Here is an 18,583-nt window from a genome sequence, read left to right as displayed (position 1 = left end):
CCCAGCAATGATCGTTTACCCATCATCGCCTCCACCCTCACCCCCAGCAGTGATCGTTCACCTATCATCGCCTCCACCACCAGCAATGATCATTCACCCATCATCGCCTCCACCCCCACCCCCAGCAATGATCGTTCACCCATCATTGTCTCCACCCCCAGCAATGATCGTTCACCCATCATCGCCTCCACCCTCACCCCCAGCAATGATCGTTCACCCATCATCGCCCCCACCCTCACCCCCACCCCCAGCAATGGTCGTTCACCCATCATCGCCTCCACCCCCAGCCCCAGCAATTGTCGTTCACCCATCATCGTCTCCACCCTCACCCCCAGCAATGATCGTTCACCCATCATCGCCTCCGCCCTCACCCCCAGCAATGATCGTTCACCCATCATCGCCTCCACCCCCACCCCCAGCAATGATCGTTCACCCAACATCGCTTACACCCTCAACCCCAGCAATGATCGTTCACCCATCATCTCCTCCACCCCCAGCAATGATCGTTCACCCATCATCGCCTCCACCCTCACCCCCAGCAATGATCGTTCACACATCATCGCTCCACTCTCACCCCCAGCAATGATCGTTCACCCATCATCGCCTTCAACCTCACCCCCAGCAATAATCGTTCACCCATCATCGCCTCCACCTCCACCCCCAGCAATGATCGTTTACCCATCATCGCCTCCACCCTCACCCCCAGCAATGATCGTTCACCCATCATCGCCTTCAACCTCACCCCCAGCAGTGATCGTTCACCTATCATCGCCTCCACCACCAGCAATGATCATTCACCCATCATCGCCTCCACCCCCACCCCCAGCAATGATCGTTCACCCATCATTGTCTCCACCCCCAGCAATGATCGTTCACCCATCATCGCCTCCACCCTCACCCCCAGCAAAGATCGTTAACCCATCATCGCCCCCACCCTCAACCCCACCCCCAGCAATGGTCGTTCACCCATCATCGCCTCCACCCCCAGCCCCTGCAATTGTCGTTCACCCATCATCGTCTCCACCCTCACCCCCAGCAATGATCGTTCACCCATCATCGCCTCCGCCCTCACCCCCAGCAATGATCGTTCACCCATCATTGCCTCCACCCCCCCCCCCAGCAATGATCGTTCACCCAACATCGCTTCCACCCTCAACCCCAGCAATGATCGTTCACCCATCATCTCCTCCACCCCCAGCAATGATCGTTCACCCATCATCGCCTCCACCCTCACCCCCAGCAATGATCGTTCACCCATCATCGCCTCCACCCCAGCAATGATCGTTCACACATCATCGCTCCACTCTCATCCCCAGCAATGATCGTTCACCCATCATCGCCTTCAACCTCACCCCCAGCAATAATCGTTCACCCATCATCGCCTCCACCTCCACCCCCAGCAATGATTGTTCACCCATCATCGCCTCCACCCCCACCCCCAGCAATGATCGTTCACCCATCATTGTCTCCACCCCCAGCAATGATCGTTCACCCATCATCGCCTGCACCCTCACCCCCAGCAATGATCGTTCACCCATCTTCGCCTCCACCCGCAGTAATGATCGTTCACCCATCATCGCCTCCACCCTCACCCCCAGCAATGATTGTTCACCCATCATCGCCTCCACCCTCACCCCCAGCAATGATCGTTCACCCATCATCGCCTCCACCCTCACCCCCAGCACTGATGGTTCACCCATCGCCTCCACCCTCACCCCCAGCAATGATTGTTCACCCATCATCGCCTCCACTCTCACCCCCAGCAATGATCGTTCACCCATCTTCGCCTCCACCCGCAGTAATGATCGTTCACCCATCATCGCCTCCACCCTCACCCCCAGCAATGATTGTTCACCCATCATCGCCTCCACCCTCACCCCCAGCAATGATCGTTCACCCATCATCACCTCCACCCCCAGCAATGATCGTTCACCCATCATCACCTCCACCCCCAGCAATGATCGTTCACCCATCATCACCTCCACCCCCAGCAATGATCGTTCACCCATCATCACCTCCACCCCCAGCAATGATCGTTCACCCATCATCTCCTCCACCCCCAGCAATGATCGTTCGCCCATCATCACCTCCACCCCCAGCAATGATCGTTCACCCATCATCGCCTCCACCCCCAGCCCCAGCAATTGTCGTTCACCCATCATCGTCTCCACCCTCACCCCCAGCAATGATCATTCACCCATCATCGCCTCCGCCCTCACCCCCAGCAATGATCGTTCACCCATCATTGCCTCCACCCCCACCCCCAGCAATGATCGTTCACCCAACATCGCTTACACCCTCAACCCCAGCAATGATCGTTCACCCATCATCTCCTCCACCCCCAGCAATGATCGTTCACCCATCATCGCCTCCACCCTCACCCCCAGCAATGATCGTTCACACATCATCGCTCCACTCTCACCCCCAGCAATGATCGTTCACCCATCATCGCCTTCAACCTCACCCCCAGCAATAATCGTTCACCCATCATCGCCTCCACCTCCACCCCCAGCAATGATCGTTTACCCATCATCGCCTCCACCCTCACCCCCAGCAATGATCGTTCACCCATCATCGCCTTCAACCTCACCCCCAGCAGTGATCGTTCACCTATCATCGCCTCCACCACCAGCAATGATCATTCACCCATCATCGCCTCCACCCCCACCCCCAGCAATGATCGTTCACCCATCATTGTCTCCACCCCCAGCAATGATCATTCACCCATCATCGCCTCCGCCCTCACCCCCAGCAATGATCGTTCACCCATCATCGCCCCCACCCTCAACCCCACCCCCAGCAATGGTCGTTCACCCATCATCGCCTCCACCCCCAGCCCCTGCAATTGTCGTTCACCCATCATCGTCTCCACCCTCACCCCCAGCAATGATCGTTCACCCATCATCGCCTCCGCCCTCACCCCCAGCAATGATCGTTCACCCATCATTGCCTCCACCCCCACCCCCAGCAATGATCGTTCACCCAACATCGCTTCCACCCTCAACCCCAGCAATGATCGTTCACCCATCATCTCCTCCACCCCCAGCAATGATCGTTCACCCATCATCGCCTCCACCCTCACCCCCAGCAATGATCGTTCACCCATCATCGCCTCCACCCCAGCAATGATCGTTCACACATCATCGCTCCACTCTCATCCCCAGCAATGATCGTTCACCCATCATCGCCTTCAACCTCACCCCCAGCAATAATCGTTCACCCATCATCGCCTCCACCTCCACCCCCAGCAATGATTGTTCACCCATCATCGCCTCCACCCCCACCCCCAGCAATGATCGTTCACCCATCATTGTCTCCACCCCCAGCAATGATCGTTCACCCATCATCGCCTGCACCCTCACCCCCAGCAATGATCGTTCACCCATCTTCGCCTCCACCCGCAGCAATGATCGTTCACCCATCATCGCCTCCACCCTCACCCCCAGCAATGATTGTTCACCCATCATCGCCTCCACCCTCACCCCCAGCGATGATCGTTCACCCATCATCGCCTCCACCCTCACCCCCAGCAATGATTGTTCACCCATCGCCTCCACCCTCACCCCCAGCAATGATTGTTCACCCATCATCGCCTCCACTCTCACCCCCAGCAATGATCGTTCACCCATCTTCGCCTCCACCCGCAGTAATGATCGTTCACCCATCATCGCCTCCACCCTCACCCCCAGCAATGATTGTTCACCCATCATCGCCTCCACCCTCACCCCCAGCAATGATCGTTCACCCATCATCACCTCCACCACCAGCAATGATCGTTCACCCATCATCACCTCCACCCCCAGCAATGATCGTTCACCCATCATCACCTCCACCCCCAGCAATGATCGTTCACCCATCATCACCTCCACCCCCAGCAATGATCGTTCACCCATCATCTCCTCCACCCCCAGCAATGATCGTTCGCCCATCATCACCTCCACCCCCAGCAATGATCGTTCACCCATCATCACCTCCACCCCCAGCAATGATCGTTCACCCATCATCACCTCCACCCCCAGCAATGGGCGTTCACCCATCATCACCTCCACCCCATCAATGATCGTTCACCCATCATCACCTCCACCCCCAGCAATGATCGTTCACCCATCATCACCTCCACCCCCAGCAATGATCGTTCACCCATCATCGCCTCCACCCCCAGCAACGATCGTTCACCCATCATCACCTCCACCCCCAGCAATGATCGTTCACCCATCATCGCCTCCACCCCCAGCAATGATCGTTCACCCATCATCACCTCCACCCCCAGCAATGATCGTTCACCCATCATCACCTCCACCCCCAGCAATGATCGTTCACCCATTATCGCCTCCACCCCCAGCAATGATCGTTCACCCATCATCACCTCCACCCCCAGCAGTGATCGTTCACCCATAATCACCTCCACCCCCAGCAATGATCGTTCACCCATCATCACCTCCACCCCCAGCAATGATCATTCACCCATCATCACCTCCACCCCCAGCAATGATCGTTCACCCATCATCACCTCCATCCCCAGCAATGATCGTTCACCCATCATCTCCTCCACCCCCAGCACTGATCGTTCACCCATCATCACCTCCACCCCCCGCAATGATCGTTCACCCATCATCACCTCCACCCCCAGCAATGATCGTTCACCCATCATCTCCTCCACCCCCAGCAATGATCGTTCACCCATCATCACCTCCACCCCAGCAATGATCGTTCACCCATCATCACCTCCACCCCCAGCAATGATCGTTCACCCATCATCACCTCCACCCCCAGCAATGATCGTTCACCCATCATCACCTCCACCCCTAGCAATGATCGTTCACCCATCATCACCTCCACCCCCAGCAATGATCGTTCAGCCATCATCACCTCCACCCCCAGCAATGATCGTTCACCCATCATCACCTCCACCCCCAGCAATGATCGTTCACCCATCATCACCTCCACCCCCAGCAATGATCGTTCACCCATCATCACCTCCACCCCAGCAATGATCGTTCACCCATCATCACCTCCAACCCCAGCAATAATCGTTCACCCATCATCGCCTCCATCCCCAGCAATGATCGTTCACCCATCATCACCTCCACCCCCAGCAATGATCGTTCACCCGTCATCACCTCCACCCTCAGTAATGATCGTTCACCCATCATCACCTCCACCCCCAGCAATGATCGTTCACCCATCACCTCCACCCCCAGCAATGATCGTTCACCCATCATCACCTCCACCCCCAGCAATGATCGTTCACCTATCATCATCTCCACCCCCAGCAATGATCGTTCACCCATCATCGCCTCCACCCCTAGCAATGATCGTTCACCCATCATCACCTCCACCCTCACCCCCAGCAATGATCGTTCACCCATCATCGCCTCCACCCTCACCCCCAGCAATGATCGTTCACCCATCATCGCCTCCACCCTCACCCCCTGCAATGATCGTTCACCCATCATCACCTCCACCCCCAGCAATGATCGTTCACCCATCATCACCTCCACCCCCAGCAATGATCGTTCACCCATCATCACCTGCACCCTCAGCAATGATCGTTCACCCATCATCGCCTCCACCCCTAGCAATGATCGTTCACCCATCATCACCTCCACCCTCACCCCCAGCAATGATCGTTCACCCATCATCGCCTCCACCCTCACCCCCAGCAATGATCGTTCACCCATCATCACCTCCACCCCCAGCAATGATCGTTCACCCATCATCGCCTCCACCCCCAGCAATGATCGTTCACCCATCATCACCTCCACCCCCAGCAATGATCGTTCACCCATCATCGCCTCCACCCCTAGCAATGATCGTTCACCCATCATCACCTCCACCCTTACCCCCAGCAATGATCGTTCACCCATCATCGCCTCCACCCTCACCCCCAGCAATGATCGTTGACCCATCATCACCTCCACCCCCAGCAATGATCGTTCACCCATCATCACCTCCACCCCCAGCAATGATCGTTCACCCATCATCACCTCCACCCCCAGCAATGATCGTTCACCCATCACCTCCACCCCCAGCAATGATCGTTCACCCATCATCACCTCCACCCCCAACAATGATCGTTCACCCATCATCACCTCCACCCCCAGCAATGATCGTTCACCCATCATCGCCTCCACCCCTAGCAATGATCGTTCACCCATCATCACCTCCACCCTCACCCCCAGCAATGATCGTTCACCCATCATCGCCTCCACCCTCACCCCCAGCAATGATCGTTCACCCATCATCACCTCCACCCCCAGCAATGATCGTTCACCCATCATCGCCTCCACCCTCATCCCCAGCAATGATCGTTCACCCATCATCACCTCCACCCCCAGCAATGCTCGTTCACCCATCATCACCTCCACCCCCAGCAATGATCGTTCACCCATCATCACCTCCATCCCCAGCAATGATCGTTCACCCATCATCGCCTCCACCCCTAGCAATGATCGTTCACCCATCATCACCTCCACCCTCACCCCCAGCAATGATCGTTCACCCATCATCGCCTCCACCCTCACCCCCAGCAATGATCGTTGACCCATCATCGCCTCCACCCCCAGCAATGATCGTTCACCCATCATCACCTCCACCCCCAGCAATGATTGTTCACCCATCATCGCCTCCACCCCTAGCAATGATCGTTCACCCATCATCACCTCCACCCTTACCCCCAGCAATGATCGTTCACCCATCATCGCCTCCACCCTCACCCCCAGCAATGATCGTTCACCCATCATCACCTCCACCCCCAGCAATGATCGTTCACCCATCATCGCCTCCACCCCTAGCAATGATCGTTCACCCATCATCACCTCCACCCTCACCCCCAGCAATGATCGTTCACCCATCATCACCTCCACCCCCAGCAATGATCGTTCACCCATCATCGCCTCCACCCTCACCCCCAGCAATGATCGTTCACCCATCATCGCCTCCACCCACACCCCCACCAATGATCGTTTACCCATCATCACCTCCACCCCCAGCAATGATCATTCACCCATCATCGCCTCCACCCCTAGCAATGATCGTTCACCCATCATCACCTCCACCCTCACCCCCAGCAATGATCGTTTACCCATCATCGCCTCCACCCTCACCCCCAGCAATGATCGTTTACCTATCATCGCCTCCACCCTCACCCCCAGCAATGATCGTTCACCCATCATCACCTCCACCCCCAGCAATGATCGTTCACCCATCATCACCTCCACCCCCAGCAATGATCGTTCACCCATCATCACCTCCACCCCCAGCAATGATCGTTCACCCATCATCACCTCCACCCCCAGCAATGATCGTTCACCCATCATCACCTCCACCCCCAGCAATGATCGTTCACCCATCATCGCATCCACCCTCACCCCCAGCAATGATCGTTCACCCATCATCACCTCCACCCCCAGCAATGATCGTTCACCCATCATCACCTCCACCCCCAGCAATGATCGTTCACCCATCATCACCTCCACCCCCAGCAATGATCGTTCACCCATCATCACCTCCACCCCCAGCAATGATCGTTCACCCATCATCACCTCCACCCCCAGCAATGATCGTTCACCCATCATCACCTCCACCCCCAGCAATGATCGTTCACCCATCATCACCTCCACCCCCAGCAATGATCATTCACCCATCATCGCCTCCACCCCTAGCAATGATCGTTCACCCATCATCACCTCCACCCTCACCCCCAGCAATGATCGTTTACCCATCATCGCCTCCACCCTCACCCCCAGCAATGATCGTTTACCCATCATCACCTCCACCCTCACCCCCAGCAATGATCGTTTACCCATCATCGCCTCCACCCTCACCCCCAGCAATGATCGTTTACCCATCATCGCCTCCACCCTCACCCCCAGCAATGATCGTTTACCCATCATCGCCTCCACCCTCACCCCCAGCAATGATCGTTTACCCATCATCGCCTCCACCCTCACCCCCAGCAATGATCGTTCACCCATCATCACCTCCACCCCCAGCAATGATCGTTCACCCATCATCACCTCCACCCCCAGCAATGATCGTTCACCCATCATCACCTCCACCCCCAGCAATGATCGTTCATCATCTACTTACTGAGTTAATCTTACAATATAACCTGACTGATGGAGTTATCAGTGTACATGATCCACCGCAATAAGCCAGTAACGTTATATCAGTCTACGAATGTTGTATATGTAAGTGGATCTTCACTAATAGAAGCATTAAGTTGGATAAGTATGGCTGTGGTTTTAAAATTGTAGTCTCATTATAATTATTAAAATCAGGTAAATATTCCTGAAATACATTGGAAACAAGCTCATTGATTTTACTGGGCCATCTTGGGTTAAATCTTGTTGATATATTATATATGTGTCCATATAACACATATGTTCTCTCGAAACCGTTGTAATATTTTTTATATGATGAGCATATAACACTTAAATATAAATTTAGCTTTATAGACACTTATAATGTAGCGCCCATCTTGAAAGTGACGTCACGGCGAGGAAGCTCGCTGATTGGTCGGTACTTCCCTGGCTTTCAAACATGGCGGATATCCCTTTGTGAAGAAAGGCCTTCTGCCTTTGCAAATATATCGGAAAATGGCGAGCTCTGAAGTTCAAACCGGGGATTCTTCCCGGCGTATGAACGAAGGTAATATTATAGCAAGTGCTGGTTGTGCTAAGGGGAGCGTATGTAATAAAATAATTACGAATGATGAGTGTTCCAATCATGCTTCTCAATCCAGTTTATTCATCGAATTTTGGAACTTCTTTTAGTTGTTGATGAAGTATAAACATGTTGTGAAAAGTGGTCAACATTGCCTGCTGCCCCTCCCCCATATACCACCCTCTTATATATCACATCATGTCATCATTTCATGACTTATTGCATGATTTCTCGACAAATTAAGCACTTGCACTTGTTATTACGAGTGTTAAGTGTGTGTCAGCTAAACCATCACATTATTTAATACCAGTTGAGTGTGACAGTCCACTCTATTACCTTCCAAGGTTCACCTTGACCTTATTATACCTTGAAGGAAGGTGCCTTGATGACGGTGACGGGCGCTTGATGCAGTTAACTGGACTTATCTTCCCTTATCTCTCCCACTCTTCCTGGGATCGACCCTGGATGTCTCCTGTTTCCTATTCCCCATGATTAAATTATTCCTCTTTTTTTTTTTTTTAACCTTGTCAGATATTAAGATATAATATTTCACTCTGTAAGGGTCTCGAGTATTATCCATCAGTCCTAAAACTAAGTCCAGACTGAGATTAGATATAATTTAATGGCAGTCTCTTAGAGGTCCCATTAAGTGTAATGATGCTGGTGAAGAGCTCTTGGTCCAGGGAATTAGAGCTACCCTTCTCATCCTTGAATTAGGCCGGATTGCGTCCCTTTCCCGCTGGTGCTGTATTAAGTCTCCATTCAAAGGTGGTGCCTTGATTCTGGTGAAAGGCTCTTGATCCAGGGAATTGAAGAGTGTCCACTTCCTTGGATCAAATCTGATTGCCTTCCATCCCCCAGGTGTTGTATGACTAATACAGTCCTAGCTCCTCCCCCATAAATATAATGCTGGCTGATCATACCCCAATAAATAATTATAATCTAGGGTACCTTGATGCTGGTGAAGGGCTCTTGATCCAGAGAATTACAACTACCCTCTCTCATTAGATCAAACATAATTACTTCCCATTTCTCAAGTGCTGTAGGATCATTGGAAGTATATTATAATGTTTAACTACCTGCACACCCTAAGTTACTCACTTGACTTTTTTTTGGGTTATCCTAGGTAATTTACACTATGATAATTGTACGAATATACTGTAGTACAATTATCATATATGGTGTTAATTACCTAGGATAACCCAAAAAAGTCAGACAAAGTGATTTAAATTGGGGGGTTTTGTGCCAAATATTCAATTCTCCTGTACTCACTCTAACTCATCTACTACATACATAGAACACTTAACTCTGACATAAACCCTCCCCTCAAACATCTCCTTACCAACCTCAACAGAACACATGACCATAAAACAAGGCACAGATCACACTTTGATGTTCCTCGTGTCCATCTCACGCTATGCAAAAACTCAATGCACATAAAAGGCCCTAAAATCTGGAATTCATTACCTGTGAATATAAAAGAAACACTGTCTGTTTATAAATTCAAGTCTCTTCTCAAAAATCACTTACTCACCCACAACTAAATAAATACTGAATAATTGTATCTCATAAATTGTATCTCATATATGTATCTCATTATTGTATCTCATAAATGTCAACCTGTGACCCAATCAAACTTTGTTACTATTTAACTTCATTACCTAACAGAATACTCCATTCTACTGATTACACAGCAACACAGTAAATGACCATATGACCTGTCTTTGTAATACTCATTTGTACTAAATTGTTATCTGTTTTACAATAATTTTTGTACCACTGAATATATCATTGCTTAGTTAATCTTAAGTTAATTTTAAGCCTGCCCATAATGCTCTGCATACAAGGGGCTTTGGCATGCTGCACTTTAAAAGTTGTATTCCTTGTACTTCTCTGTATCATGTTCAAATTAATAAATAAATAAAAAATAAATAAATAAATAAATAAGATAAGATAAGATTTCGTTCGGATTTTTAACCCCGTAAGGTTAGCCACCCAGGATAACCCAAGAAAGTCAGTGCGTCATTGAGGACTGTCTAGCTTATTTCCATTGGGGTCCTCAATCTTATCCCCCAGGATGCGACCCACACCAGTCGACTAACACCCAGGTACCTATTTGCTGCTAGGTGAACAGGACAACAGGTATAAGGAAACGTGTCGAAATGTCGCTGAGTAGCATACTACAATGGCAGTGGGTTTGTGTCATCCATCTTTGATATTGTTTTAATGTCACCTTTGCACCATTTATAACATTTCTGGTGTATTTTTAAATGTTTATACAGCAATGTACTGTATATTGTAATAAACAGAATAGAGGAAATCAGCTCTAATATACAGTATTTAGGTGTGCATACTGGTCAGACAACCCATTGTAAGTCCGATTTGTCAGTAAACGAGTACATCGCTAAGTGAGGAGAGGCTGTACATGGTTACAATCATGAACAAATTAATAAGTAAAGAGCCATTCACACGTCCACACCCGGTCACAACTGTAATGAGTTATTAGTGCAAATATTAATTGGGTCGCACACACATGCGCACACGCACACACACACACTGGAGGACAGAAGGGTCAGGGGAGACATGATAATGGCATACAAGATACTGCGGGGAATAGACAAGGTGGACAGAGACAGGATGTTCCAGAGAGGGGACACAGAAACAAGGGGTCACAATTGGAAGCTGAAGACTCAGACGAGTCACAGGGACGTTAGGAAGTATTTCTTCAGTCATAGAGTCGTCAGGAAGTGGAATAGCCTAGCAAGTGAAGTAGTGGAGGCAGGAACCATACACAGTTTTAAGAAGAGGTATGACAAAGCTCGGGAAGCAGAGAGGGAGAGGACCTAGTAGCGATCAGTGAAGAGGCGGGGCCAGGAGCTGAGTCTCGACCCCTGCAACCCCAATTAGGTGAATGCAATTAGGTGAGTACACACACACACACACACACACACACACACACAAAACCCCACCAAGTGCAAAGTCATGAAGATTGGGGAAGGGCAAAGAAGACCGCAGACAGAGTACAGTCTAGGGGGCCAGATTATTATTATAATCAAGGGGGAAGCGCTAAACCCGGAGGATTATACAGCGCCTGGGGGGGGATGTGGAAGGCATTCAGGCTTAATTCGGGGAACTGGAGCACAGATCCAATTCCCTAAATCAAGAGCCCCTCACCAACATCAAGGAACCTTCCTTGAGGGGCTAGGGGGCCAGAGACTACAAACCTCACTCAAGAAAAAAGATCTTGGGGTGAGTATAACACCAGGCACATCTCCTGAAGTGCACATCAACCAAATAACTGCTGCAGCATATGGGCGCCTAGCAAACCTCAGAACAGCATTCCGACATCTCAATAAGGAATCGTTCAGGACCCTTTACACCGTGTACGTTAGGCCCATATTGGAGTATGCGGCACCAGTTTGGAACCCACACCTAGCCAAGCACGTAAAGAAACTAGAGAAAGTGCAAAGGTTTGCAACAAGACTAGTCCCAGAGCTAAGAGGTATGTCCTATGAGGAGAGGTTAAGGGAAATCAACCTGACGACACTGGAGGACAGGAGAGATAGGGGGGACATGATAACGACATACAAAATACTGAGAGAAATTGACAAGGTGGACAAAGACAGGATGTTCCAGAGATTGGACACAGTAACAAGGGGACACAGTTGGAAGCTGAAGACACAGATGAATCACAGGAGGAGAGGTTAAGGGAAATCGACCTGACGACACTGGAGGACAGGAGAGATAGGGGGGACATGATAACAACATACAAAATACTGAGAGGAATTGACAAGGTGGACAAAGACAGGATGTTCCAGAGATGGGACACAGCAACAGGGGGACACAGTCGGAAGTTGAAGACACAGATGAATCACAGGGATGTTAGGAAGTATTTCTTCAGTCACAGAGTAGTCAGGAAGTGGAATAGTTTGGGAAGCGATGTAGTGGAGGCAGGATCCATACATAGCTTTAAGCAGAGGTATGATAAAGCTCAAGGTTCAGGGAGAGTGACCTAGTAGCGACCAGTGAAGAGGCGGGGCCAGGAGGTTGGACTCGACCCCTGCAACCTCAACTAGGTGAGTACACACACACACACGTGCGCACACACACACACACACACACACACACACACACACACACACACACACACACACACACACACACACACACACACACACACATACACACACACACACACACACAGTGTATGTTAGGCCCATATTGGAGTATGCGGCACCAGTTTGGAACCCACACCTAGCCAAGCACGTGAAGAAACTAGAGAAAGTGCAAAGGTTTGCAACAAGACTAGTCCCAGAGCTAAGAGGTATGTCCTACGAGGAGAGGTTAAGGGAAATCAACCTGACGACACTGGAGGACAGGAGAGATAGGGGGGACATGATAACGACATACAAAATACTGAGAGGAATTGACAAGGTGGACAAAGACAGGATGTTCCAGAGATTGGACACAGTAACAAGGGGACACAGTTGGAAGCTGAAGACACAGATGAATCACAGGGATGTTAGGAAGTATTTCTTCAGCCACAGAGTAGTCAGTAAGTGGAATAGTTTGGGAAGCGATGTAGTGGAGGCAGGATCCATACATACCTGGAGTTTACCTGGAGAGAGTTCCGGGGGTCAACGCCCCCGCGGCCCGGTCTGTGACCAGGCCTCCTGGTGGATCAGAGCCTGATCAACCAGGCTGTTGCTGCTGGCTGCACGCAAACCAACGTACGAGCCACAGCCCGGCTGATCCGGAACTGACTTTAGGTGCTTGTCCAGTGCCAGCTTGAAGACTGCCAGGGGTCTGTTGGTAATCCCCCTTATGTGTGCTGGGAGGCAGTTGTATGATAAAGCTCACGGCTCAGGGAGAGTGACCTAGTAGCGATCAGTGAAGAGGCAGGGCCAGGAGCTCGGACTCGACCCCCGCAACCTCAACTAGGTGAGTACAACTAGGTGAGTACACACACACACACACACACACAGACGAGTCACAGGGACGTTAGGAAGTATTTCTTCAGTCATAGAGTTGTCAGCAAGTGGAATAGCCTAGCAAGTGAAGTAGTGGAGGCAGGAACCATACATAGTTTTAAGAAGAGGTATGACAAAGCTCAGGAAGCAGAGAGAGAGAGGATCCAGTAGCGATCAGTGAAGAGGCGGGGCCAGGAGCTGAGTCTCGACCCATGCAACCACAATTAGGTGAGTACACACACACACACTCACACTCACACACACACACACACACACACACACACACACACACACACACACACACACACACACACACACACACACACACACACACACACACACACACACACACGAGGATGAGGCAGGACTGCAAAGAGACCTGGACAGGCTGGACATGTGGTCCAGTAACTGGCTTCTCGAATTCAATCCAGCCAAATGCAAAGTCATGAAGATTGGGGAGGGGCAAAGAAGACCGCAGACAGAGTATAGGCTAGGTGGACAAAGACTACAGACCTCACTCAGGGAGAAAGACCTTGGGGTGACCATAACACCGAGCACATCACCGGAGGCACACATCAACCAAATAACCGCTGCAGCATACGGGCGCCTGGTAAACCTGAGAATAGCGTTCCGATACCTTAATAAAGAATCGTTCAAGACACTGTACACTGTGTATGTTAGGCCCATACTGGAGTATGCAGCACCAGTCTGGAACCCACACCTGGTCAAGCACTTCAAGAAGTTAGAGAAAGTACAAAGGTTTGCAACAAGGCTAGTCCCAGAGCTCAAGGGAATGTCGTACGAGGAAAGGTTAAGGGAAATCGGACTGACGACACTGGAGGACAGAAGGGTCAGGGGAGACATGATAACGACATACAAGATACTGCGGGGAATAGACAAGGTGGACAGAGATAGGATGTTCCAGAGAGGGGACACAGGGACAAGGGGTCACAACTGGAAGCTGAAGACTGAGACGAATCACAGGGACGTTAGGAAGTATTTCTTCAGTCATAGAGTTGTCAGCAAGTGGAATAGCCTAGCAAGTGAAGTAGTGGAGGCAGGAACCATACATAGTTTTAAGAAGAGGTATGACAATGCTCAGGAAGCAGAGAGAGAGAGGACCCAGTAGCGATCAGTGAAGAGGTGGGGCCAGGAGCTGAGTCTCGACCCCTGCAACCACAATTAAGTGAGTACAATTAGGTGAGTACACACAGAGTGCCTTTTTTTTTTTTATTGTTCTCATGTCAAAAGATAGACTGGCTCAAAGTCATCATGCAAAAAACCTTAACATGTACTAGGTGGTACTGCTGTAACTTCTGTATCTTCTCATTCACATCCTAAGAAACATGCTAACTAGAAACCATTTTTACTACAAGAATTACAGTAAAACCTTGGTATAACAGAACCTCTATGCAATGGATATTGAATAAATGGCCAAAAAAATCTGGCCAGTGAAAGGCTTGGTAAGTCTGCTGCACAGGGTTATCTGGTAGAATTATCAATGCAGTGGACCAAGTCCACTGGAATGCACAGTTGTCCATAACAGAGGTGTCGAGCAGTACCACCAATGAAGCAGACTTGGTCTGCTTCATTACAGGTTTATCCAGTATGGCTATATTATTTGGTGTCCAAGTTTCCCTGTTCAGTGTTACAATATAACAATGGCCTCTAAAGTACGTGATTAGTAAGTGAGTAAGTAAGTAAGTAAGTTTATTCAGGTATACACAAATACAGTTACATAGAATTATCATACATAGCAGCATGTGTGTAGAGAACCTAGGATAACCCAAAAAAGTCAGACAGAGTGACTTATTTCCATTGGGGTCCTTTTACCTTATTATTATAATATAAAGGTTATAATATTTTCTTATTATTCTACAATGAAGATAACATTGTTGCATGTTTAACAGGGTGATGGTGCCAAGAAGAAGCATTTGAATTTAAGAACTGAGTGTTTTCCAGACACTATCTAGGAACTTGATTGCCGTCATCCCAGCTTCCTTTGTATACAACCATAGTTGTGTCACATTTCTAGTAAGCACAAAGAAGCAACTTTTGCTGGGTTCCTGGATGAGCTGAAGTTCAGGATAATGAACACTCAGACTCAGCCACTCGGTTATCTCTTCACAAACTACCAATTTCTTGCAGGGGTATTCCTTTCTCAGACTATTTGTCAGGGCTTTTTTAACAACTACGAAACTGCTGTCAGCAGTGTTGGTCTGTGTTAGAATGTGACATTGTTCCCTATCAAATCACAATTGAGTGTCTGGCCATCTTCCTACCACTGTCTAGTTTGGGAATTACACTTTCACAGTTATGAATTAGACACTGAAGAATTACACATAGATTACTACATGAAGAAACACACACACCACCTATCTACAGGGACTGCTCCCCTTGATAAGGACGGACAACACACATACTGTCAAGACACCGTCGTTATGGCGACACCTGACACATTAAGCTGTATAGCCCTTGTGGCTTAGCGCTTCTTTTTGATAATAATAATAATAATAATAATAATAATAATAATACAGGGACTGCCAAGTTGCACTGTCACTTTCCATATATTAATAGACAGTCCTGTATATCAGAAAATACCTAGAATTCACTAGGTTTTTTTTTTTTTTTTTTAACAGACACAAACCTTTTGCACCAACTATAACTTTAACACACACAGTATTGTAAAGAGCCATCAACGTGTAATGGGGTTGTTTGCAGTTTTTCGTGGTGCTTAGTAACTACTGGCATGCTAGCACTCTTTTCATCAAACACTCACTTCACCCCCCTCTCCTCTTATCTCAGTTGTGCTTTATTATACCCACACTAACCCTCATCTCAACTAACCCCTACCCATAGTGCTGTATGATGCATATGGGTTTAGCACATTTTTTGTGCATAATAATAATAATAATAATAATAATAATAATAATAATAATAATAATAATAATAATAATGATAATAATAATAATAATAATAATAATAATAATAATGTTGAAAAGCAGGAGATGGAGATCATTTTGAGCCCAAATACTTTTGAGAAAAGTTGCCAGATAGTAGCTTTAATAAAAGTAGTGATGCTTTAAAGTCTCTCTCCCTCAGAGACATCATTTGTTGCATGTTTAACAGGAAATGTCCTAGTATATCAGACAGGAGTAGAGAAGGGTACAGCTAGACTAGTATTGGCATTACCAGAGGCATAGGTATGGTGTGCCTCCCTTCACTGAGTATTGATTGATCTCCATCTCCACCATCACCATATTAATATCAAAAGATCTCTGGGAAGATCAGCAGCTGAAGACGAAGATAATGCCATATACAGTGGACCCCCGCCTTATGATATTAATATGTTCCTGAGAGCTCATCGTAAGCTTAAATTATCATTAGCCGAATTAATTTTCCCCGTAAGAAATAATGGAATTCAAATTAATCCGTTCCTGACACCCCAGAGTATGAAAAAAATTTTTTTTACCACGTGAAATATTAATTTTAATACACACAAACTGAAGAAGACATGCACAATTACTACTCTACTAAGAATAGAATACATGACACTTACCTTTATTGAAGATCTGGTGATGACTGATGGGATGGGAGGAGGGGAGAGTGTAGAAGTTATTGTTTAGAAAGGGAATCCCCTTCCATTAGGACTTGAGGTAGCAAGTCCTTTTCCGGGGTTTCTTCCCTTCTTCTTTTAATGCTACTAGGACAAGCTTGAGAGTCACTGGACCTCTGTCGCACAACAAATCTGTCCACAGAGCTCTGTATCTCCCGTTCCTTTAAGACTTTCCTAAAATGGGCCATAACATTGTCATTGTACAGGTTGCCAACACGGCTTGTAGTAGTTGTGTCAGGGTGATTTTCATCCATAAAGGTTTGCAGTTCAACCCACTTTGCACATACTTCCTTAATCTCTTTTTTCAATTCCATACTAATTCTCGCCCTTTTTACCACAGGGATGGCACTAGAAGCTTTCTTGGGGTCCATGGTGACTTATTTTGCAGTTACAAGCACTAAAAACACTGGGATAATGTGAAATGTACCGAATGTATGCGTAGATGTGACCGCACTGGCTGGCTTGTAAACACTGGCGCTGAGGCCACACGTGGGACGTGTCCCAGATGAATCACGTAAGGCGAGTTTTTTATCTTGAGGCGAGGCAAAATTTTTGCGTTCAAATGCTTCGTATGGCGGATTTAATGTAATGCGATGCGTTCATAAGGCGGGGTCCACTGTACTAGATGCGACTGAAAGAAGGAATCAGAGTCAGTTATTCACTGGAGCAATGGACAGGAAGGGCATCTTTAGAGATCAGGATTATGGGTCATCCAAAAATTCAAGATATTGTAGTAATCAGAAGGTGCCTTCTTGTTGAGGTATCACTTAGTGTACTTGTTGTATCCCTGTTTTTCATAAGAGTACCTTGCACCCATCTGCCAACTCTCTCTCGTACAGAGTAATTTCATTGTACAAATTTGAAATTCTCCCTCTTCTTACTTCTTAAATAGTAGCAACATTTCCCCATTTACTATAATCTGTTTTTGCTTATAGTGTGTGACTTGATCTGAACTGTAACAAATATATTTTTCCTTGTGACATGACTGTTAATGCTGACTACTGATGCTGCCACTGCCATTAATGCTGCTATTCATTCATGCTGCTGGTGTTGCCACTGATGTTGCTAACGCTGCTCCTGCTGCTGACGTTGCTATTACAAGGCAAAGTCCACTGATGGTCCATCCTATAATGCAGGTTCTCTGATCTCTTGACTGCAACTAATTATCTGCATCACCTCAGGTCCCATTCCCCATATTTCTGCTGAAGTCCTCTCCTCAGTGCTTCCAGCTTTCATTCTCTGGTGTCTTTTTTCCCTCTGCCGTGTGACAAACTTCACACTTTCCAGCAAAGAAGATTGTAATTGCTTAACTGGGAAGGTTAGTTACCCA

General features: G+C 48.5%; 1 protein-coding gene across 1 annotated transcript in view; it reads left to right on the top strand.

Annotated features, from left to right (window-relative positions):
- Positions 1 to 8,536: 8,536 nt before the first annotated feature.
- Positions 8,537 to 18,583, top strand: part of LOC128706520 (zinc finger protein Xfin) — a 44,076-nt gene continuing 34,029 nt past the window's right edge. Inside the window, exon 1 of the mRNA XM_070090138.1 lies at positions 8,537 to 8,652. Coding sequence (XP_069946239.1) covers positions 8,601 to 8,652 — 52 coding nt within the window. The 5' untranslated portion in view covers positions 8,537 to 8,600. The remainder of the gene's footprint in view (positions 8,653 to 18,583) is intronic.

This window comes from Cherax quadricarinatus, chromosome 3 (assembly GCF_038502225.1).
Source record: "Cherax quadricarinatus isolate ZL_2023a chromosome 3, ASM3850222v1, whole genome shotgun sequence".
NCBI lineage: Eukaryota > Metazoa > Arthropoda > Malacostraca > Decapoda > Parastacidae > Cherax > Cherax quadricarinatus.
Note: the sequence above shows the minus strand (reverse complement) of the source record. Positions and strands in the feature narration are given on the sequence as shown.